The sequence below is a fragment of the Lutzomyia longipalpis genome, chromosome 2 (assembly GCF_024334085.1).
Source record: "Lutzomyia longipalpis isolate SR_M1_2022 chromosome 2, ASM2433408v1".
Lineage (NCBI taxonomy): Eukaryota > Metazoa > Arthropoda > Insecta > Diptera > Psychodidae > Lutzomyia > Lutzomyia longipalpis.
This window is the reverse complement of record NC_074708.1, coordinates 13122253-13147530: the sequence shown is the minus strand read 5'-3', so window position 1 is coordinate 13147530 and position 25278 is coordinate 13122253. Positions and strand designations below refer to the sequence as shown.

The window sequence follows — 25278 nt, the reverse complement described above, 5'->3', positions numbered from 1 at the left end:
CTTTTATTTTTTTTTCTTTGCCCATTTTGTCTCTTTTCACGCACACAAATGAAAATAATTATCCATCATCTTTCGTTGTTTTCTCCTTCGTGCGATTTTGCGTTTTTCTTTTAACGTTGAGAGAGCTCCCAAAAAGAGCCAAGACAGAAAATTGTCTCAAATTAATACAAAAAAAGGAAAAATGTACTGGTAAGCTGACCAAGCTTACGAGAGCTGTGTTTCTTTCAGTGTACCAATTTTGTGAGAGCAAACTAGAACGCAAATTAATTTAAATACGTGCAAAGTCGGGAAAAGTTGAAAAGTCATACCCTAACAAATCTTTAAAAGGCCATATCTCGAGAACGGATCCATAGATTTTCATAAATTTTTTTTTGTTTGAAAGGTCTTGAAGTCAGCTATAACATATCGAAAATTGAAAAAAAAATTATGTCGCCATTTTCGAAAAATTCGAGTTCGAAATTTTCGAAAACTTTGTTTTTGATTTTAGCGCCTCTTGCGGTCATTTCTCGAAGTTGTAATGTTCTAGATAATTGTAGGGTTTCATGAAACCTTTCATTTGCGCTTGAGTTGATCAAGATCGGACTTGTAGAACCCGAGATATGACATGCCAACTTTGGAAGGCTATATCTCGAGAACGGCGACATAGATTTTCTTCATTTTTGGCATGCAGCTAGATAATATAGTCAGCTATAACATATCAAAAAATGAAGCAAATCGATAATGGCGTTTTCGAGATATTCATCGAAAACTCATCGAAAATTTTGTTTTTGATTTTTGGCCCCCTAGCGGTCACTTTTGAAACTTCGTATGTTCTAGAGAGTTGTAGGGTTTGTTGAGATCTTTCATTTGAGCCTGGGTTGATCAAAATCGGTCAAGCCGTTTTCGAGTTATGTTCGATTTTCGATGAAACATTGTGGCGGCCATATTGACTAAACGGCTTGACCGATTTTCGAAAATGAGGCATCGTTGGAAAGGTCTTGATGGCCTCTACAACATATCAAAATTTCAGATTTTTAGCTATTACAGGGGCTGAAATATAGCAAACACAAAATTTTGAGGTTATTCAAAATGGCGGACGCGGGGGTGGGGGGTAAAATTTGACGTCATAATCGGACGTCTTCCAGTCGACTTTTGAACTTTGCCGTTTACCGCAAGTCTCTATCTATTACCGTTCTCTTGCAATTTAAGTTTATAATCCGGACGGCCGGACGGACGGCCGGCCGGACAAAAAAATTTTTTGGCGCATACGTTTTTTGGAATGTGGGGACCCTAATTCGTGCTCATCCCAAGTTTGAGCCCGATCTGACGACTTTCGATTTTGCTCGGTACACAAAAGCTGTGTCTGAAAGAAACACAGCTAAAATCTCTTTGGGGTTTGGCGAAGAACTTTTTTTTTCCAAATGATCCATTAGGGAATAATATTTAAATTTATTTCTTTTGCTGAAGAATATTTTGCGTATAGTCAGGCACATGATGGCGTTAAAGTGGAAAAATTGATTATGTGATTTTTGATGGAAAGGTGTGGTGCAATTTATTAGTATATGCCGAACTTAAAACAACAGGAAAAAAACCAACCGCTGATACCACAAAGATGGCACCACAGGTTGATTATGTATATTGGGTTTTATATATAGCAGAACTATATATATATGAACAGTGGTTACAGAAAATAATACGTCAGTTATAAATTATTAATTTAATCGGATGTATATTGCCTCCTTTTCTCTCACTCAAAATGAAACGTTTGCTGTTCGTCGTTATTGTTTTTTTTTTCGAGAGGTGTATAATTACAATTCAGAGGTAAGAAAGTCACGCAATATGTGTTGCCTTTTCCCTCCAGCAGAGGGGGTACGAACTCTCTCAACAGTACTTCAGCTCTTTTTTTTTCTCAAAAAAAAAAACTCACATTTTTGTGGATCTCTCAGTGAAGGAGAGTGAAGAAAAAGATGTAGAAAAAAAAACGGTGTACAATGCACTGTGTCTAATAATAAATGCACACTAATGAGAGGTTTATACATTTCTTAAACAACCTTCCAACAAAATGGTGGATGACGATTTTAGTTTTTTAATTTTCGGGGGGCAAGAGAGGGCAACATATGTAGGCAATGATATATACCTACATAAGTTATATAGGAAATGTATAGAGAGAGAGAGAAATTCCATGGAAAAATTTAGAGCACATTACGAGGGAATTTTCCTTTACGACGACAATTGCAAAGCAAAAAAAAAGTAATAATAAAAATAAATTTCTATAAAAGAGACGTTTTGCGTACAATGGAATTTGTCATGTGATTCTATATTTCTTTTATTAGTCACTCATGGTGGTCGAGAAATGATTTTTTTTTGCCGTAGAGTGGAATGCGGAGTAATTTCAGGGGCGTGGAGAAGGAGATACCTAATTTACTGTGTGGCGATGATGCCAAGTTGGTGGCTTTGTGAACAAAATGTGGATTTGTCTCATAATTTAGGAATTTCTGCAATCTCTGACTAAATAGCAGCTATTGACATTTTTAATTCTTATCTGAATTGTTATGTTGTCTTATCTAATTTTTCTTCACTTTGTAATTATAACAAGAAGAAAATTTTCTATATTAGTACATTTGACTGTTTTATCGCCTTACGATTGATATCATTACTTTCATGACCTAGCCGGGTTTACGTGATTTAATTGCCTTTTGACACTCTCTATTCGAATCGTTTACCTTTTGGATACGAGTTTGAATGTTGCATGCTTTGCTAGACAAGTTTTAGGAATCCCAAATTAAAAAAAATATTTGAGTGTGATTAGACAAGATTTAGAGATTAAAAGAGATTACAAAGGAAATTCAGATTAAAAAAATATCTTTGCCTAACAATCTAAGGCCTAATATTAAAATAAATCGTAGCTGTTTTTCGGATAAGTTATGTTACGTTAAGTTAGCCTAGGGACCTAGCTAGATCCCAAACAAACTAGTCCTTATGGAACGCCAATTGTTCGTTATTTAATTATTACATAGAAAAAGCTAGATTTTTAAAGAATTTGCAGTAATTTTTGGAAATGTTACGTAAAGTTGCGCCATGTCGGTCTAGGAAGCTAGGTCCCTAGCTACTAGAGGCCCTTATGGATCTATTTTAGTAATTTTAATGTTTAAAGAAGTGCTGGATATTTTTAAAAAATCATACTAATTTGACCTAGAGACCTAGGTATCTAATAAATTGTGGTTTTTATGAACAACCTATTTTTTGTTATTTAACACTTAATATAAAAGAAGAATTAGATTTTTTAAATAATTTGTAATAATTCTTTGGATACATTACGTTGCGTTGTTATAGGATCAGGGTCCTAAGTCCTTAAAAATCTGCGGCCCTATATATCTTAATTCCTATATTTCTTTTCTTTAACTTAAATATTCTGAAAATGCTAGAAATTTAAATAAATCGTAATTTGTCGTTCAAGTGTCTGAAAGAAGCATAGCTAATATATACCTATATACAGTTAAAGGATTTGAGATTGAAGTAGTAGATTTAAGATTTCAAAGATAATACGAATAATTTAACCATCTTTATGTCCTTTATTTAAAATAAAAAAATTTAAGTATATTTTCACAAAATATTCATAAAATAATATGATTATTGTACCCAGAATAAATATCTTGGATTCCTTAATACTTATTGATATGTTTTATCCTTAATCCCCAATAAAGCCCCAATCATTTCCAGCATCATTCAATTTTCTTTTATCGAATTTTAAAATGTTTTCTCAATTGGATTTCTTTCCGTTCTATAATATTAAAGTTCACCCCGGAAAACCTTTTTCCACAGTGTATTTGCATACCTCTCTCTGGCTTTTCATGGGGGATTTTCATACACACGATGCAAGCTCACATCAGGCAGAAGCCATAGAGTAGAAAATCTCGAAGGACATTTTGGCCGTAGTCCAAGAGTGAAATTTTTTTCTTTTTGTTCCTCCTGTGTTTTTCCTCTTTCTCTTTCTGTCTGATCTAACCTAACCACATCACATGGTTGGTGTAAGAGGAGGTTTAATGCAAACATAATGTTACATAGTGCGTGGAATTTTCTTCACCCCTCTTTTGGTGGAAAAGAAAATATAGATGTGTGGGGAGAATTTTTTTTTTGGTTAAAGTGGGCGGATAAAATGTCTAAATATTTATCAAATGGTTGACGATGATGATGAGCAAATGGCTACTTTTAATATTAGCATTTTATACACATATAGGGGAAACTGGGGTAATTCGGTGAATTTTTGGGAGATAATTTTTCCCGAGTTCCATGGAAATATTTGAGATTTCCCATGAGAAGTATCTTATAGGAAATTTTCCGGGCTACAACTTTGTCTCAGACGATTTTTCTCTATCTCAACGGGAAAATGCTTTTTCAGGCTATTTTCCAAACCCTTCCAAATTTGCCTGTTCCAAAAATCCTGGGGTAAAACGGTTAATTGCGTTTTTTTTTTCGCTAATCTTAATTTAATGAAATTATTTTAGCAAGGCACTATAATATCTATTGAGAATGAGAGATTTGTGTACCAATTAAAACTTTTTTTTAATAAAAACAATACAAAAAATTAAAAAAAACGTTTTTATGAAATAAACTTTTTCATTTTTTTAGTTTTTCAAAATTGGTAATACTGAATGATCAAACATCGTAAATTGTATATAATAGTTATACTTATTAAGGGAAATTATTCTTTCAAAAATTTAAAAAGTTATTTAAAAAAAAACACCAAATTCACCAATTTGCCCCAAGCGGTACTTTTTACTATTAGTGTTTTACGGAAAAACTCGGAAATTTTTTTCGGAAAATTCAGATTAGATTCGTGTTTAGCAATAGTCACTCTGTCTAAAAATGCATTTGGATCAAAAATATTGTAGAGAATTTCACCAAAACTGAATTTTTAGTTGAGAGGTCAGAGTAACTTTGAGGTTCGAAAAATTTATTTTTCAAATAAAAGCCAAAATATTGAATCAATTATTATGAAACTTTCTAGGTTTAGGCAGGGGTATAAAGTGCAACTACTGACAAAATTAGACAGATTAGCTCTCACTGCTTCTTGAGTTATTAATTTTTATTATTTTTCCGATTCACCATTTTACCCCAGTTACCCCTACATACTATATACAGACAACACGAGGAATTCTGGTGATTTTCAATGAAAATTTTGGCATTTTCAGGGTGGCTAAATTTAGCAAAAAGAGAATAAGAAAAAAAGAAGTAACACCTATTAATAACAATGCTTAAATAATAACCACTTTCTTCTATATGGCCAGTTTTCTCCGAGTGAGTGGGTGGCAATGTTCGTGGGTGAGATTTTATGTGTCTGTGAATTTTAATTTAACTTGCTGCTGGGTTTTTTTTTCTTCTCCCCGGGAAAGGGAAATGTTGATATAAAGAGAATTATATGAAATTGTATAAATGGGGGAAATGTGGGTGATTTTCTCACCAGGCAACAGTAGAGGTATATAGCATTTTGTGTATTATATACATAGACTACCCCCACGAGTGTGGGAGTGGGTGAATCCAAAAAGGAGGACACTGAGTTGTGGGAGTGAAAGAGATGAGGTGGTGTTTTGGCGACAACACCAACCATGGTAGTTGATTTTTTTTTCGGATGTCATGAAAGCGAGATGGATAGAGGGTAGAAAGGGGTGGTGTAGCTGCGGGAGAGGTAGAGTGTAGTACGTGCAGAGCAAAAAGCAGGAGAGGGATGTAGGTGGCTAAATTTGACTACCTATGTATGTATTTAGTGATGGTGTGTGATTTTCCCTTCTGTGTATGTGTGTGTATTTGGGGAGAAATTTTCCCGAGCTCTTGAATATTAAATGAAGTGCTGCTCCCGGTTTGCTTTTATGTGTGTTGCTATCAAAGAAAATCGATTTTCCTCCGTGTACTTCTCGCGCAATTCCTCCCCAGGGTTGGTGGTTCTGTTCTTTTTTTTCTACTCGTTTTGCCCCGTGCGGGGGTGCTTTCAAATCTGCAGCCTTTTCCCACCAATCAAATATGTTACGTTGTGTATATATATGGTGAGTGTTGAGAGGGAAGAAGAAGAAGAAAAAAAATTGTGATTTTCCGCACTTCCTTCCATATCATCGTATGATATGGGTTTGGTTGAGTTCAACACTTGCACATCAAGGTGGGGGAGGGATGATGGTTGGGACAGGAGATTGATGACGATGGGATATTTTGCTCTCTATATATGGGAATGATGATGATAATGGTGTGGTTGGAATGTATATGGGGTATGAGGAAATTTGCTATCAAGGAGCATTCATGGGAAAAGGATTGAGTGGTAAAAAAAAAGGAAGAAAATGGGGTATGTCTCTCAATTTTCTTCATGCGTATTGTGAGAGGGTAAAAAGGCTGTTGCCATCTTGTGGGTGTTATGTACCAAAAGCAAAAAAGTTTTCCTTTTCATTGAAGGGCATGGGGAGGAGGTATGTGTGTGATATAATATCAAGATGGAAAGACCGTAACCAACCTACACCGTTATAATGTCATACCACCCACATTTTCCCCAGTGACGTTCAACCATATCGACCAAAGTTTAGGTTGAAAAAAAACGGCCAATAGCGTTAATTTCGTTAAACGTGTGCTGTCTGGTGGAGATAATAAGTGCGATGATTTTTTTTCTCTTCGGTGTATTTAAAGGAAGCTAGTGGGTGGGCTCCTAAGTAACTAAATGAGACTTAAGTGTGATTTTGAAGAGGGAAATGTGTCACCCTAATCCCAGCACTAAGTAGGTGATTTTCTCCTAAGAGATTTGCATAAATTGATTAAAGCTTCATACTGTTGCTACCAGCTTGAATTTTTCATTCTATATATTAAAATTATATATTATGTAGGTATAGGTTGCTGTAAGGGCTTTGTGCTATGCACATCAACCTAAAAACATCATTCAATTTTCTATTTTACCTCTAGAGGGTTTGTTCTTCAGCATAGAAACCCCATTTGTTATTTTGGAATCTCCATAGAACACGAATGAAAAAATATATTATATTATATAGCTTTCGTGTAGCTTTTCATAATGAGTGTGGGGGGAAGAGGGAGAGAGAGAGAGAGTGAGCTTTCAAGTGGGTGTTTAATGTGAAAATTTTTGGGTAAAAGCATCCGGGTGGTGGTGAAAATTTAAAGATGGAGGCGCCGCCCATCTAATTTCCGGGGATTTGGTATTATAGTGTCGGTTTCATTGAAAGCAACACACAGAGTATTTCACCCGAGAGAGAGATGGGAGAAAAAGCGTGTGAGAGAGAGGAAAATCCTCATACCAAATCGATCGCGCATTTTCACCAAAATGTAGATACATATAAATACATCTACATGTTAGTATATAATGTTAGGTTGTTTTCCCGACTTTCCCATACTGCACACATCTGTAAAACCGCCCAGGATTCCACCACACCGATGTCACGGAGTCTGCGGAAGGAGCTGTGGAAGAAAAGCTCTATCCCGGTGTTATAGCATGAGAGCATTCAAATCATTATGTGCGGCAACGTGAATACATATACCGCCACAACTCTTCCCGTCTCTCATCTTTTATAACCCAAGAGCAGCTCTCTTTTGCTGTATCTACAACAGCAACTTTGGCACATACAAGCTGACACTGGGGGAGGGTTAGAGGTGGGAAAACTCTGAAATGTCAGCCATAACTGTTTGACACAATCGCAACAGAGACTAAGAGTACCATCGAGAATATTGGGGGGGTTTATCAATTCCGCTCCCTGGGGGCATTTTGCATTTTATCACGCTTCTCCATGGATTTCTGTGCCTTCCAAGGGCACCCCTATACGCAGAGATAGCACGAGATTTTCCGGACTTTTCGTAAATTTTAAAGGGTTCCTAAACTAGGGGAGAATTATTCAATTTACAATGATATTACTTCTCAGAGAATTTCCGTTAAATGATACATACTTCATCCGCTAGATCCGCTACATACCGACATCTTGAATAAATTTAAAAGATAAAGTAATGAAAATGTTCTCAGGGTATATTTTTGGAAAATATTGCATTCTCAGAAATAATGTGATTTTGTTTCTATTTATAAGTTCTTCACATTGTGTTTACAATACATATTTATAGTGTTCTTTGTGTGTGAAAGATGAAAAATATGCTTATTTTATGAGTTTTCATTGAAAAATTAACAAAAATCAGCGGAAAAAGGTGAAAAATTACATGTTCCTCCTGGGATACGAACCATCGATTGTAGCAATGAAAGACTAATGCGCTATCCTCTGAGCCACTTAATTGCACAAAAGGGATATGGGATCTTATGCATAAGGATCGAGTTTACATTTTTGGTCGTTCTTTTATACAAAATTATTTATTAGGATAAAATATAAAAATAAATATATCCTGAAATGTGAAAAATTAATTAGATATCTATATACTTTGGAATTTCTTGTTTAAAATGCGATTTTCTTCTATCACTGTGAAAAAAACTTCAGTTAAAAAAAAAGTGCCAATTGGATGATTAAACAGAATCAATCTGTAGCTTATGAATTTGACCAATTAATTTGATGGAAGTTATTTGAAAGGATCAGGAAGGACGAAAGACCAAAAATTAAAAAAAAAATCGGAGCTTTGGCCAAGAATATCTTTTTGAGCCTAATGAAACTTCCAAAAATTATTTTCACGTCATTCCCTCCGCTGGATTCCTTACGGTTCTTGAGGGGTTAACTTAAGAATTTGATCAAATAATTTCCTCGAAGTTATTTGATAGTTTTATTCAATGAGAGAGTAATTTGATCATTTCAATAGGTGAAAGCACATTAGTGAAAATGTAGTTTGACCAAATTATATTGTCTTATATCTTTCATCAATCTATTTTCGTCTTTTTGATAAATTCAAGTGTTGGAAGCATTACTATAACCATTTCAATCTGCTATTGTGTCTTTTCACTGAATAACTTTTACGCTTTTGACTGTTTGTTTTTGCTATTTTGACTGTTTCATACCTTTGATTGAATAACTCTGACATTTTTGATAATTTAAATAGGATCTTTTATCTTCGGTCATAATGACTAAATGTATTCAATGAAAATTCTTTTTCGTTGATTACTGCAACGGTTTTTACCAAACTTTATTTTTTTTTAAAGAATGATACAAATTATTAAAGAAAATTCTTCTAAATATCCAATGTTCATGTCTTTATTTATGTTTTTTGTAAGAATCATTGAGGCAGGTGAATGTTGCAGTTTTATCATAATTGAAGTTAATATGTGTATTTATGTAAGTTAAATTATATGATTGTTAAAAGAAGATATTTCGGTTTTATGGTAATTGTAATTCAAAACATCTTGTTATTATAGCGCCATGTATATTAATCGTTAAACACATGCTTGCACAGCCATTATAATTTCTTAGGGGAAGCTATACATATCAGGGATAAAGTTTCATATATATAATATGTAGTGTAGAGTATACAATGCAAATGCTTGAAGTTGATCCACCCCTCTGTTGAGGTATTCCAAAATGACTGTATTAGATGATGATACTACTAAACCATGATGATGTGTATGTGCTTCCTTTACCCAACTAACAAAGAAATTCAGGGATGATTTTTTCTCTGTGTGACAGACTTTTTGCAATTCCGAGTTTTCTTGCCTTGCCGCATGTTTCCAAAGGAAGGAAGGAAGTTTTGAGAGTATACAACGATATGTTTACAAGATGAGGGGAATGTTTCTTTTTTCAAGTAAAGTTCTCTCACAGTCGTGGATCATTTCAGTGGATAATTTTTGCGTAATTGCTAGTCTCTCGGTGAGGTATGTATGTAATGCTTTTGGTCATGTTTCGAAAGAGGCCCCGAGAGTTAGGTGAATTCTCAATTTTTCTCCTGATGTTATATGCGGTGTGTCCGTCCATCTTTCTCACTCATGCTCTCAATCATCAATGTTTTTTTTTCTTCTTGAGCTTCCTCGCAGTCGCGCGCTCTCTTTTGGGTTTGTGAACATTGCAAAGTACACCGTCATCATTTCACCACCATTCGAACCCACCGTGCGGTAGAGTACAATTCAAGTTTTGTGCCGAGAGAATTTACTCAAATGTGCTATGGGTTGGCTATGTTGATATACCGTGCAACATATATAATGTATAGATAGGTGTAGGTATATATAGTATGGATGTTAGATATATATAATGTCCACATATATATATGTTGAATGGTTGGCGAGTGAGATGGCATGAGAGGTGATGAAGTGGAGAGGAAGAGGGTTCAAATAAAAAGACGAAGAAGAGTGGGCAAAAGCAAGAGGCATAATCTGCTGTGTTCTCTCTCTCCTCCGACATTCGGATCAATATTTTTAGTTATTTTAGTCATGCTGTCGTGTTATAACCAAATCGAAATGGTGTTGTGTGAATTCAGCCGATATTCCAATTATTAAACGTACAACAAAATACGGTGAAAGAAGAATTTATTCTATGTTATGTATATAGAGGGGAAGAAAAGTTAAGAAAGATTTATTCTAACATAGAATTGTGGGGGAGTCTCTTTGATTTTTAAATTTTCCACCATTGCACAGTGCTTTGTGTCCTTTTGCCAAGAAAAGAAAAAAAAGGATAAAAATCATATTTTTCAAGTGTTTTTGAAAGTGTTTAACCAGTGTGAAGTGTTTAATTGACTAAAAATCTGTCAAAAGTTTTTCGCCAAAAATATTGATTGTTCCACTAGAATAACAAAGTAATTTTTTGTGTGAAAAAAAAAAGAAATTTCTAATTGAGGAGGATTTAAAAGTAAACCTACCTATGTATAAAAATGACGTGGAATTCGTCAGGTGTCAGCATTGGGTACTATCCATATAAAAAATGACTATATAGGTATATATTGATTTTAATTTGCTATATTTCCACATATATATTTGTTCTCTCTTTACATTACATTTTAGTAGGTATAACAAGTTAGTGGCAACATTGTGTGCTAAATGAGTGTGTAAATTTATATTTCAATCAATCACTTATCTGTTTTTTTTCTGTTTCTTTTTTTTTTCTTAAATTAAATTGAACGGTGCGTGCGAGAGAAAATGGTGGTGATGATGGTAATAGGAAATGTGCCAAAGATTTGTGCTTCAGGAGTAATTTGTCGCCATATTCATTTTCCCAAACCAACAAATAGATGGTGCCACGAATCCATGACCTTTTCGGTCGGTCGGTGTTCAAGTCCTATATACACTCTTTTGCTCAATTATACATACCTCTCTCTCTCCTTCTTTTTCACTTTACAATTATGTGTACATATATATACTGTAGGTAGTATAATATGTATTTAAAAAAAAAAGTTCTCTATTGAAAAGAGCCCCCGATCGTTATATACATTCAAAGTATCTTAAGTTGTATATATACCTACATATATAATACAACAAGTAGTGGAAAAAGAAGAAGAAAAAATATAGTACATTTGTTGATCGTTTTACACACATCAAAAACGGTATTTAACTCTCTCGTCGTTCTTCTTGTTTTTTTGTTCTCTCTGTTGTTTTCTTCATATTCCTCCGTATTGCTTGCCTTCTTATAATTCCTCTACGAGAGCTTTTTATTATATAGCTATATAGTATGTAAACGTACACACATAGTTGCTATGTTGGACAAGAGAATCGCGCACTCTATAAATATAAATCTCATGGTGCTATAGCATGGAAAAATGTAAATTATAGGAATTTTAGAGAGAAGAGCAAAGATGAAGAAAAAAACGAGTATAGTAGCCTATAAGTGAACACATAATGTTGCACCATCTCACTCTATCTTATACTACCAATCTTGTCGTCGATGCGAAGATGAATTCTAATTTGCTCTGTGTGTGCTTTGTACTTGATCTTTTTTTTTCATCATCAACAAAGTGGACTCCTTCTGTACATTTTGTTCGATTTTTTTCGTGGAATTCTCGTATCTGTCGCGCAATTTCTTACCAAATGCGACCCAACAAAATAAATTCCATTTATTTATAATACACCCAATATATACACACAACCATGTTACATAGCAATTATTGGTCGTATCAGTAGTGCACTAGAGTTTGTTGGAGTATGTGGACACTTTATCGTGGAAAATATTGTGAGATTTTTATAAAGTCTTTGTAATTTATCTAAAAGAGAAAAAACTCCATAAATCAAAGTCAAATAGGGTAAGGTGCACTAACATTGAGCATTTTAGAAGTATTATTACTTTTACTGTGTCATTGATTTGTTTGCTATGTATTTACATAGTCTGAATTTTGTGTTGCTAAGAAGTTAGTAAATGTAAAGTACATAGATCTCTTGATGATAGATTTTAATCGTGATACGTTAAATCGACCGTCTTTTAGGCATTTTTATAGGCTTTTAATTGTTTTACAAATATTCCGAATAGTCATTTTCAGAAACAATAATAAAGTATTTAATAAGATAAACATAATTAGATATACGCCATAATATCTAGATATCAACATAGTTCGGTATATGTAGTGTCGTTGGGCTGTTATAAAATAGCTATAAACTGGAAAGATAAAAGTTTAGGATGCTAGGAAAGAATTTCGAATTGGATCGTATTAGAATGAAGAAAGGACGTAAACAACCTATGTTGGTATAGATACCGATTAAGGATATCAGTATAGGATGTAGCCGAAAACAGAAAGCTGACGGATTTTTTGTTCTTTATAAAATTTTAAAAAATATTTTTATTGCTCAGAGCTTTGCTCTAAGTTCAGAGCTTAATTACAAAAATTATTACAAATAATAATAAAAAAATAGAAAAACTTAAGATTTATTTCTTCTTAAAACTGAACCAAGATATAAAACACCAATGGCGTAGCCTGGGTAGGTAGAAAAAAAGAAAGTCAGACAACCTTGATATTCCTAGCCAAGAAATTATTTCCAAACGTTGAATTATTAGAAACATTAGGATTTTTTTCAAAATCAATAATTACATGTAAGAATTTAAAAATGATTTTCCTACGTTGGATAAGAAATGTCAAACAATGAAGTAACTATCAAATTTTAGAAAAATGAGACGTCAAACATTTGAAAAAAAATGTTGAACGTTAGAATGGAAGAACATAAACATTAAATGTTTGATGATAAGAAACGTCAAATTAAAGAAAATTTTATCAAATATTGAAAAAAATAATGTCAAACGTTAGAAAGTCATTGATTATCATTAGGAAAAAAATCGAATGCTAGAAAATAAACGTCAGATTATTTAAAAATGCATTAACCTTTATACTATGGTTAAGTGATCTGAATCTTTTGAAGTGTCGACTAATTGAAAGATCGATCTTTATAAAGGATTTTTACACTTTCTAAAACAGATTTCTGACTACACCCCTGCAAAAATTCAAACTTTTCTTTCTGAGTTTTTAATTTTACTCAAATTATCTCAAAATCCAACGATAATATAAAATATCTCAACAGTACTTCAAATACTTTAAAAGCCAAAGGGTAGACCCCATTTTAGGTCATTTTAATTTAGGAGAGATAGAGATTAATTCTACCCCTTCTACCACCTGAAAAATTAATAATTTTATTGCTTTCTTCTGCATCAAACTTTATTAAATTGATTATAAAGAAATTCATTTCATACATAATACTTCATATTGATGGTTCTTCTGTCCCGATTTCTCTTTGAATTGGTTTTCACAACCTTCTATATATACAAAATAATGCCTGAAAATCAATCTCTCTGTATATATAGCTAAAATTACACCAAGAGAGTCCAATAGAAAATCAATATTTAGCTCTTGCTGCAGAGTGTGCAATCATCATATAAAATCAATTCAATTGCTGCTTCAACTTGCTCTACGATTGCCAACAATCTCGTGTGTATAGTTTAAATGAAAAAGAAAAAAAAATGTTTAACTTGATATGTGGTTGTTTTTGTGAGTTAACCAGAAATTAATATATAATGTGAATATGTGTGAATGGAAAAAATAAGCTTTTATATTGTGGAGAAAAAAAAAGAAACCCCGATGTTTGTATTGGGAATTTTTCTTCTTCTAAAAGGTATAGAAGGAATATTGAGCGAGGGGGTTAAGCATAAACTACAAAAAAAAAAAAACGTTTTTTTTTTAAATTAAAAGTACGTATGTTTAATATGGTGGGAACGTGAGGGAAGTGAGTTGAATACCACATTAAAATATATATATCGTGTTAATGGTGAAGCTGGTTGAGTGTTTAAAATTAGAAATAATTTATTTGACTTTACAATCTAATCGCTAGAGTGGGATAGACTATTTGTGAAAAAAAAAATTGTTGAGTTTTTTTTGTGGGTGAACCATTGCGCTTTTTCTTGCGTCTCACTCGCACCCCAGAGTACGGATAAATTTTTTCAATGGGTCATGAAGAAGAAAATAGTTTTGTCAGTTCAAGTGTATGATTTACACATATTTTCCGTAATTCTCTGTGTGAAATATTTTCATTTTTTTTCTTATTCGTCCATTTTGTCTGTGGAGGATTTTATGAAGTTGATAGTAAAAGCAGTATGGAGATATAGGTAGTATAAATGTATGTATATAATAGTGAATTAGATGTGTGCTACTGTGATGAGAGTGATGGTGGAGTTTTTTTTTGGAGAAGAAGAAGAAAAAAATATTTGAACGTGAGCCACTCGATAATCCACCATTTTCTTCACTGTTGCGTGTTATCGCCATTTTTCTTATGGGTTCGGATGTTCTTTTGTTTCGAGTGGCGCATAATATGTACATATGTATATATAGTATGCTCTGCTACTCTCTGGTGTGTGACGCGGGTGAGTGGGGGAGGCCACCCGAGAGGGGAAAAATGGTATACGGTCAGAGTCTCTAAACATTGCGGATGAGAGAAGATGATAATAGTACAGCTGGGATGATGGTGCGAGGTCTCTTTACTATACATACATATATAATTTGAATTGGATAGTGTTGCCATATTCGCGCGGTAGTGTTGCAAATGTCCAAACGAAGCGCATCCGGGGGGGCCGGTAGGAGGGCGGATGATGTCGGATTTTGTGAAGTATAGTAAATGCGCGAGGAGAGTTGATACGGATTGTGTGTGGACCAAAGAGGCAAAAAGGGAATTGATAGGAGATTCTCTCAAGTGTGGCCATCTCTTTTTAACCAAAGTATTTTAGAGCCCCAGAGCAATTGAATTTATACACATATCTATGTTTGTGGCTGGATGCAGTATGTTGTATGTTGCCCCCAATGCGAAAGAAGGGTATTGGCTGATGTGTGCAGTTCTGGTTCTCTGGGTTCCACCATGTCAAGTTTTATACAGAAGGCTGCTGTCCTTCTCTCTTTTATATGTATATACATTTGTAATGTAGGTAGGTAGGTAGGTTGTAGGTAGTAGGTATATATGGGAATCCTCCAACATAACTTTTTCCCCTTCTCTCACCCCCGCACAATGGTAACACTCTCTTCTGGTATGATGATACCTACATTTATATAGCAGAATATATAGCAAGTAAGCAAAATTGTCTGGTGGAGCCTGTCCCCACTTTTTGATGGCCTCCGCAGCCGCCGTTTTGCCTTCTCTCGGCTACTGCAGCAAAATTTCGCTCACAGCACGACTGATGGTGTGATACCGACAGTATATAGGGAGTCAATTGAGGAGTGCAAAGTGTAATAGCGCGCGCTTGGTGCTTTGGAGGTTTTTTTCTTTTTTTTCTTTTTCAAAATACATCTTCAGAGTGTACAACACATATTCCACACTGTTTTCTCACTCACAGTGATTTTATATGGAATTGGTTTCAATCCAAGCTACAATTTTCACATTTGGTGTATCAGATGAAAACTATACACACCACACTCTAGCTTGCTTGGCGTGTTGATTCCACTTCCTCATCGGGTCACCTTTTTTTTTTGCTTTTTGCTTCTTCATTAATACGCGCTCCATACCTCCTCGTACATCTCTTGTTGAGTTTTTAACTCGTCCAATCTGACATTTTATTTTAAAAGGCCACCACAGTGTCTCATCTACCGCCGATGACAGTGAAGGTGTGACTTTACCACTTTACCTCTTTAATAATCATTTTTCTTGTCTACAAGTTGAAACACTACAAGTGTTGTAATATTATATTTTGTTTACAAAAGTGACCACAATATTAGAGCGCCACATACATATTTAGGTGTTATAGGTATGAGATTAGTTAGTAGCCTAGGAAAGGTCGTGTATCATACGAAAGGAAAAAAAAACTGCTGAATATTTTGTGAAAATAGTAATTTTTTTGTACAGTAATAACTGGGTGTGTGTGTAAAATCTGGTGTGGAAAAAAAGTATGAATGGACGAATAGTACTCCCGTTGCTACTCACGTAGAAAAATTAATAGTTAGCGAGAGGAATATAGAAATAAAAAACATCCGACGGGGGCGCCACAGTGTGAGAAAAAGTAGTTAAACTATAAATAATTCTAATGTCAAAATATGTATTTTTAATGATGTTTAAAAAAAAACCTCCCATGTGACAATAATAAATGTCAAATGGTGAGTAATTTCGGGCACGAGAGACGTTAAACGAAGAATGCGCAACAGGAGGGAGTATGTATGACCGTAGCAGCCAACAGTAGGTTACTGACTGATTCGAAATGTTGACTTGCCAAGAGGCAAAACATATAAAATTCCATTCTGTTTACCCACAAAGTGCTGTGTATTCGGTATTTTACGGTTTTATACAAGAGTGAGAGAGAGAGAGAGAACGAGAGAGTGTGGAAAATATACACAGTGGGAAATGTGAAGCGGGTATATAATCAGAGTGTCTACGGATCTAACAAGAGCATACAAACATAATATTTCCAACATACACACATACAAATAGTCATGCTCAATGAGTGACTGGTCGATTAATAAAAGCCAGACGCCGCCGCAGCCGCCGTCTGGTGTCCCACCGAGTAACCAAACCAATCAGCCAACCAACCCACCGAATGCACATAGCGCAAGGCATATATTTCCGTCCGTCGTAGGTCGTCGGTATTTGGTACAATATACTTTAGCGCGCGCTTCAAGTACATCGTCTGACACTTCTACATGGCAAAACGAGCTGTCAAAATACGCAGTCTCTCTCGCTCTCTGTGGGTATAAACGATTCACATCCGAATGACTACCGAATGTGTGAGTTAGAGGCAAATTGTGAACGCAATGTTGAGAATGAATTTTCTCTGTGTAAAATTTTTGCTATATGTAAGCCGATCGGAAATCTCTCTCTCTCTCTCGTGCGTTCTCTCGCACGTTGGGAATAAAGTGAGAGTAAAATTTGTTATGTTTCTCTCTCGTCATGCATCTTTTGGTGTATTGTTAGGTTTGACTTTAAATTGACGCGCAGTCGCGCTTTAATGTGGCGCTAGTGTATCGGTATATGTCGGAGTGTACGGTTCGGTTGAAGATTATATATACGTACGCGCGCGGGGACGGTGTGATAAGGAGAATTGTGTGGTGAGTGGCAATGGCGGAGGGCAATGTGTGTTTAATTCCATGTTATGCTTATAGGGGGCAGGGAGTATGAATTGCCAGAAGAGATGTGTGTTGCCAGAGTTGAAGTTCTCTCCACCTTGGTGTTGTTGCTTTTTTTTTCTGAGTGTTTTTCTTTTTCCTCTCTCTTTACAGAGGGCTACTCGTTGCTCCTTGTTTCCCATATTATGATTATTTTTTTTCGTTCTCTCTCTCTCTCTCTCTGTATTGGCGTGAAATGTACTATGAGTATGCGCCTGATGTGTGTATGCTGCTGTATGTATGTTGGGAGGGCTTTTTTGTATGGCAAAAAGCAAATGTATTAAATCTGGCAACTTGAGATCCGGACCAGCTGATCGGTGGAAGTGAGATAGCGTACTATTACGTTGTATAATGATAAATAATATGGCAGTTGTATCTCTTTCGCACCCACGTGCTGCATGTTTATAATTGGTTTCTATATATCCTACATTATACATATGGGTAGAGATATAGTGTATAAGAAATAGAATATAGAGTGAGAAGTTTTTTTTTTACATGGTGCGCCACATTGAATTCTTCACAATATTAAGAGTGTTGATATTCTACGTTCTTCCATAAACTCTCTGGGATTTAATCATACTATGTATATCACTAGATTATATATAATGATGATTTTTTGTTGTTGGTTTGGTTTAGTTTAGATATAATATATATAGCCGAAGCTGCGGGATGGTTGTACGCGCACTTGGTGTTAGGATTGGAGAAGAAGTGTGACGCGTCATTCGGGGACGAGTTGTGTGATGGTGAAGCAAAAGAGGCATAAATGTGTTTAATATAGCGCGCGACTTAACTATTAATTCCGGTTTATGCCGCACCATGTCGTTGCTATCATAAGCATTGGTTACACTCCTCGGTATCCAACACCATACTTCCCCATACAATAAGCGCACGGTGTGTGTAACAAGTCTGAGAAATTCGATGAATTCAACCGAAAACCTGTATCTCGATTCTCCTGCAATGTGAGATAATGTTGCTGCTGCTTTTTGTACTCTAAACCAAATGCTATATATATATATATGTATTTATATATATACGTATGTTGTGTATGTTGATATTGTGAATAGATGGCGATATGTCTCTCATTTCTCTTCACCACACTTCTCAGTTGATGGTCTCATTTGGTGGATTTTGGTGCTGTACCGAAGTTTTCTCCCTTCCCTGCAGTAATTTTTATTATTTTATATACATATTTCAAAATGTGAAAATTGTGCGTGAAAATTCTTTAATTTTTTCAAAGTTCAAAGACTAAATACGTTTTTAAAGGGTTTTTGCACAAGCTAAAGGTATCTAACTACCTATACTTTGTACATTGATATTTGTTTGTACTATTTATGCAAAATTTAAAATCTTTTTTTTTTGGAAAATTTCCATAATTAAATACAAGACATACCATGTTGTGTATATATACGGAATGTTTAAGTGTTTAATGGAATCCGGGATTGGAATTGTTGTATGGAAATTTTCAAAAGTCTAATATAATTTTTGTATGACGTTGTAGAGATTTAATATTCGTGTGCAAAAATGATTCTCTCTCACATCTGAGTTTGACTCTGTCTTACAAAAAAAAAAAACGGAGAGATAAAAGGCATATTCACCTTGTGGGGAGAGATTGCATAGTCGCGCAGAGACCTACATGCCGTTTTGAAAAAGACGACGACGAAGGCAAGAATAGCGAGATACAGGCACTCTCTAAAATTTTCAGTGGGTAAATGACTTAGAGGAGGAAAGATTGGTTTGTAAAGTCTTGACGAAGCTTTGCACGGCGCGTTGTCTTCGGTTGGTGCGCGCGAGGGGAGCAGCAGCAGACCTCGAGATCCGAAAAGGGATACAACACTAACAGTGCGCTGTTGTCACTTTTTCCACTCGCAGGTCAAATCACGGGTGTCGGGTGGTTGGGCATTGAGACTCAATCCAGTGAGTCACAAAGTTTCATCTCGCCTGGAATGAAATTCAATATTACTTTACAACAAAATACATTTTCTTGGTTTGTGTATTCTCTAAATTGGGAAGTTTCCGTTTCGGGTTTTGCACACACTGGGAGTTTAATAGAAATTTAGAAAAAAAATAGGATAGTACAAGGCCCCGATTATACATATAGGAGCTTGCCAGGATCTGTGAGGTATTTTATCAAAAGCATTGTGTGCGGGTGAACGCAAAGAGGAGGGAGGGTGTGGGAGTGAAAAAGAGAGAAAAGATTTTCATGTGAAAATGGCTGAAAGTGTATGTGCGGAAAATTTTCTCGTCCTCGACACTCGGTATTTTCACCCTATATATATGTACGTATACTTGACGTAATATTGATTTTCCAAGTGAAACAAACCTTTTTTGGTAAAATCCGATAATACAGAAGGAATACTGACTGGGTGTGTTGCTCTTTCTCTCGCACATAGCAACACTTTTCTCATATATATATGTACATATAGTATGAGACACTGTGTGGCTGCGAAATGGTATTGAGTACACTTTTCGCTTGATAGAAGTTATGAGATTTTTTTTAACGTATAGCGCTTGTCTTTTTTTCCACCGAAAGAATCGTGCGGGGTCTGTGGAAAATTTTTTTTCTTATTCTCCACACTATGGCAAAAGCATAAAACGCAAAAAAAACATGGTGGTTTTCACTCCTAATGCCAAAGAAGCGGTCAAAAGAGTTTGGGTATTTTATTGTCTTGACTTTTGGATAGTTCCAAAAGCAGCAGAAATGGTATGAAATTTGTAAAAGAGGTGACAGGTGGCTACATTGGGGACTAACTTGCACCGATCAAGTTGAGGAAGTTTATTTTAAAACAGTCTCACTGCTATACATGATAGCATGTAATGCATTTCGTTTAAATGGGATTATATTGTGGAGTGTTTTTAGAAGTGGAATAATGCTGCTTTACTGGGGAGTGGTGTGTAGTGTATGGAGTTGATGATGGTCAATTGAAGTGTGATGGTATACAGTAGGGTTTCGTAGTAGGGAGATCAGATCTGCTAATACTTAAGGATTAAATGTTCAAAGTTTTGCTGAATTTGTAAGGCTACATTCGCTAGAAGTTTACGGATTGTATGAATAGGCTAACTGTGTAAGGTTAACATTAAGGTAACAGCATAGGGTGATAAAATATTCTCTACTAACTCCGACTTAAATGTCTTAAGTCAGGTTTAAAAAAACAATAAGTTAGGCCTAAGCTTTCCTAACATAGGCCTAAGTCTTTAAGCTTTGCTTTAGTTCCTTAAACTAGGCCTAAGATGTTTAGGCTAAGCCTTAGTTTATTGAACCAGACCTAAATTTTTTAAGTATGTGGTATAGATTTTTTTTATAGTTCCGCTTAGTTTCTTTAAGATCAGGCTGTTAGAACTGTCATAAAACTCTCAGTGCTCTGACCAAAGTAAAGGTGTTAGGGGTATGTGTCAGTGTGTTCTTTCTATATCCTTTCTAGTCTAGATCAAACAGCACAGCATCTATGCTGTGCTAATTCTTCAAGTCCGAGGCTCGCGTTTAACTCTTCCCTTATTTCAGACATTCCAAAATTGTTTATTCTTCATTACTTTTATTTCTTTAATCTCTAAAAAAAGTTCGTAAAATGGAAAATATTCGCTTTGCGAGACTACGACTGTATTCTCTCTATAAGCAATGTTGCTTTTTCATAGTGAATTATTTCGCTTATTACAAAATGTGTGTACAATCATATACCAGTTGCTTTGTATTTGCTCTATTGACATGCACGGAAAAGAAAGTGTAGCTATATATTGAGAGGAACAAAAAGAGATCAAATGACAGGCGAATGGAAGGAGTGCGCGCGAGTGTTGAGAAAAAAAAATGGCTGGTATTGATGGAAATTTTTCAAAATCGTCATAAGAAAATTTTATTGTAGAAACACATGATAGATGGTTATAAAATGCAACAACAAAACAACAAAAAAAAACAAGCAAAATTGGCAACAGTGTAATTGATTTAAATTTTATTTATGTAGATTGTATTTAAAATTCACAACTTTTCGTCTCTTTTTCCGTCTACCTCGTAGATTTTTAGCTGTGTTTCTTTCAGACACAGCTTTTGTGTACCGAGCAAAATCGAAAGTCGTCAGATCGGGCTCAAACTTGGGATGAGCACGAATTAGGGTCCCCACATTCCAAAAAACGTATGCGCCAAAAAAATTTTTTTCCGGCCGGCCGTCCGTCCGGCCGTCCGTCCGTCCGGCCGTCCGGCCGGATCATAAACTTAAATTGCAAGAGAACGGTGATAGATAGAGACTTGCGGTAAACGGCAAAGTTTAAATATCGACCTGAAGAAATCCGATTATGAGGTCAAATCCACCCCCCCACCCCTCCGTCCGCCATTTTGAATAACCTCAAAATTTTGTTTTCACTATATCTCAGCCGCTATTATAGCTAGAGGGCTGAAATTTTGATATGTTGTAGGGGCCATCAAGACCTTTCCAACGATACCTCATTTTCGAAAATCGGTCAAGCCGTTTAGTCAATATGGCCGCCACAATTTTTCATCGAAAATCGACCATAACTCGAAAACGGCTTGACCGATTTTGATCAACTCGGGGTCAAATGAAAGATCTCAACAAACCCTACAACTCTCTAGAACATCAGAAGTTTCAAAAGTGACCGCTAGGGGGCCAAAAATCGAAAACAAAATTTTCGATTAGTTTTCGATGAATATCTCGAAAACGGCGACATAAATTTTTTTCATTTTTTGATATGTTGTAGCTGACCATATTATCTAGCTTCATGCCGAAAATGAAGAAAATCTATGGATCCGTTCTCGAGATATAGCCTTCCAAAGTTGGCATGTCATATCTCGGGTTCTACAAGTCCGATCTTGATCAACTCAAGCGCAAATGAAAGGTTTCGTGAAACCCTACAAATGTCTAGAACATTGCAACTTCGAGAAATGACCGCAAGAGGCGCTAAAATCGAAAACAAAGTTTTCGAAAATTTCGAACTCGAATTTTTCGAAAATGGCGACATAAATTTTTTTCATTTTTCGATATGTTATAGCTGACTTCAAGACCTTTCAAAAAAAAAAAAATTTATGAAAATCTATGGATCCGTTCTCGAGATATGGCTTTCCAAACATTTCTTAGGGTATGACTTTTCAACTTTTCCCGACTTTGCGCGTATTTAAATTAATTCGCGTTTAGGTTTGCTCTCACAAAATTGGTACACTGAAAGAAACACAGCTCCCGTAAGCTTGGTCAGCTTACCAGTACATTTTTCATTACTTCTCTTGTCTTGTTTCGTGCAGCACATAGTTGCTTCATAATCTACGATTATTTCACTATATATATTTGCTATATATGTAGCAAAAAAAAATCCGCAAATGTTTATCTGTGTGGTGGATGGATGGGTTGTGAATGTATGTGTTTGCTGAGGGAGAAAATTAATCTAAAAATGTAATTCATTGGAATTATTTCTCTCCCCATCTCACTCCAAAACATTTCATGTGGTATCTCTTTTCTCAGGGGCAACCCAACAACACTCAATTTAGTGCCACAGAGAGCAAAGTAAAAAACTGTGTGAGAGTAATAGCACACTCTTGAAAATCGGACTAAAATAAAACGAACTGAGAAGAAAAAAAAAAGACGAAACAGAATATTGAAGAAGTGAAGGAGACTTTATAAGAAAAATACTGAAAGAAAAAGATGGGCATGAGTGTGAGTAAAGTGCATAAAGAAAAAAAAGTATCTTCTGAGAAACATGCAAAATAAGTTGTTAAGAAAAAGTTAAGAACAGAATGCGGCAATGAGAAAAAAGTGAACATTTTATCAGAGCATTATCGGGCTAAAAAGACTATTTTTCTGCAAGCGCTGTTACGACAAATGCATTTGTGATGTGTAATGGCGGCGTTCACAATTCAGCGATTCAGAGTGAGTATTTCAGTATTAACTACATATATGTATAAATATATATATGTTTATATATAACATAGTGAATACTACTTTTACAATCTACATTTTCAATTTGTTCACTTCCATTATGGTGTAGACACCATAATCTCATGTGATGTGTTTGCCACGAAATCTTCTTTAAACTCGAGTCACACTTGAGAAGCAAGAAAAAAAAAATAAGAAAAAAAATCGCAAGAAATATCTTTTCGATGAGATATCTTTCGATTTGACGTTAGAGATGAAGAGAAAAAAATCATGCCAATTTGTACAGTAAACAGTGTGATTTAATCGTACACCAAGGTCAGCATCTCGAAAGTGTCTCTATATCTGAATGCGTTTAAAAGCAAGCGACTCTCAAATAAACTGAAAATTATTAAGTATTTAGGGGGTATACAGTATACACAATGTTATAGAAGAAAAATGTTGAAAAAAAGAAGGCAAACTTGCGGCTAAATACGCCATATTGCGAAAATAAGTGCGTACGTTTATTGCACCTTCATTTATTACATATTTTCCTATACATTATATACCTACATATAGACCTGCTGAACGGTGCGCAAAAATGAACATTTTTTTTTTTCTAATTACAATTAGAATATTAATCTTTCGGGTGGAGAGAACATAACGAAATGTATAAACTTCACAAGTGTATGATTAAAAAATGTATCTGGGTCAATTAATTATGCTGATTGCTATGTTGTAGTGTGTGCTTTATATTTACTTATTCTTTTTTTTCTCACACATAGACTCTAAATAACTCGTTGTATGTGCAGGAGTGTGAATGCAGAAAAAAAATGTTAATTTGTCTACTTAATTGACTTCTGCAAGTAGCTCCATTATAATTTTGTGCAAGTTGTCAACTTTAGAGAATGTTTTTTTTAACAGTGTAGTCATTCACAGGTAATTGCACCTCACAAAGGGGTTAATCATTGAGGATTTTTTGTAACTTAGTAGGGGATTAGGAAGGTTTTAACACGAGAATCTTAAGCTGAGATTGTCTTTTGATTCATTATAGAATGAGAATATTTAACAGATAAAAGTTTTAAATTTTATTTTAACTCTTTTGCGTCTTTCACAGTCGCAGTTTTTGGCATCAATTTTCGGTACAAAACAGCAGAATATCTCTTGATATTTAAAACCACAGGTTCCTTACTAAATTCGGCTAAATCTGTTTTCAAAGCCAGGCTTTAGTTTTTCGAGTCGGGCTTAAAATTTTTTCAAAGTTAAGCTTTCAAGACTTTATGGTTAGGTTTAGAAAAATTGAGGATGACACATTTTTGCTGATCTTTATGACTTTTTATACTCTTAGACAATCTGATTTTATTTAAAAAAGAAAAGTCTGTTTTAAGGAAACCTAAGCATACAAAAAAAAAACTGAGGCCCTCACTTGAAAAATTTCAGCCTCAATATAACTTAGGTTTAGCTTAAAAAACAGAAATTCAGATTAGTAAAAACAAGGTTACATAACAAAGAAAACTTATTTAGTCCTAGCCTAAAAGTTTTAAGTCTAGGATGAAAACCTTTAGCCTAGCTTAATTGAGCTCTCTAGAAGAACCTAAATCTAGTCTAAAAATTCTAGACACAGACTGAAAAAATTTAGCTAATCCTACAAATACTAGGTCTATCTAGAAAATCCTAAGTCTAGCCTGAAAGACCTAGACTTTGCTTAAAAAACTTAAACCGCACATTCACTAATAAATTCATATTAGATTTCGATGTAAAATGCACTGTTTTCCTCGGTTTTTCTGTACATTTTTTCTCCAATCGAAAAAGATTTTTTAAAACATTATTACTTTATCATGTAATAGATTAAAGGCAATATTATATTTTCTATTGAAATAATCATGGTATTTTCCACAAAATTGAGCTAATGAAAAATAGCCACAAAGCGACACGGATGATGACAAATAAATCGAAAAGAATACATGAGTACCTACATAGTATATATAATTTTTATGAACATTTTGCGGAGAACTGC

At 34.9% G+C, this 25278-nt stretch overlaps 1 protein-coding gene across 13 annotated transcripts in view; it reads left to right on the top strand.

Annotated features, from left to right (window-relative positions):
- LOC129790674 (serine/threonine-protein kinase tousled-like 2) overlaps window positions 1-25278 on the top strand; it is a 98141-nt gene that overhangs the window by 11140 nt on the left and 61723 nt on the right. Inside the window, exons 1-2 of one of the 13 annotated variants that reach the window (XM_055828326.1) lie at window positions 8687-10805; window positions 22875-23279. The exons of 1 other annotated variant lie outside the window; for it this stretch is intronic. In XM_055828326.1, the coding sequence (XP_055684301.1) occupies window positions 23250-23279 (30 nt within the window). In that variant the 5' untranslated portion in view covers window positions 8687-10805; window positions 22875-23249. Of the gene's footprint in view, window positions 1-8686; window positions 13958-14259; window positions 14459-14625; window positions 19538-22874; window positions 23280-25278 lie in introns of those variants that run through there. 11 more of the 13 variants (XM_055828327.1, XM_055828329.1, XM_055828320.1 and 8 more) reach the window with 11 other exon arrangements.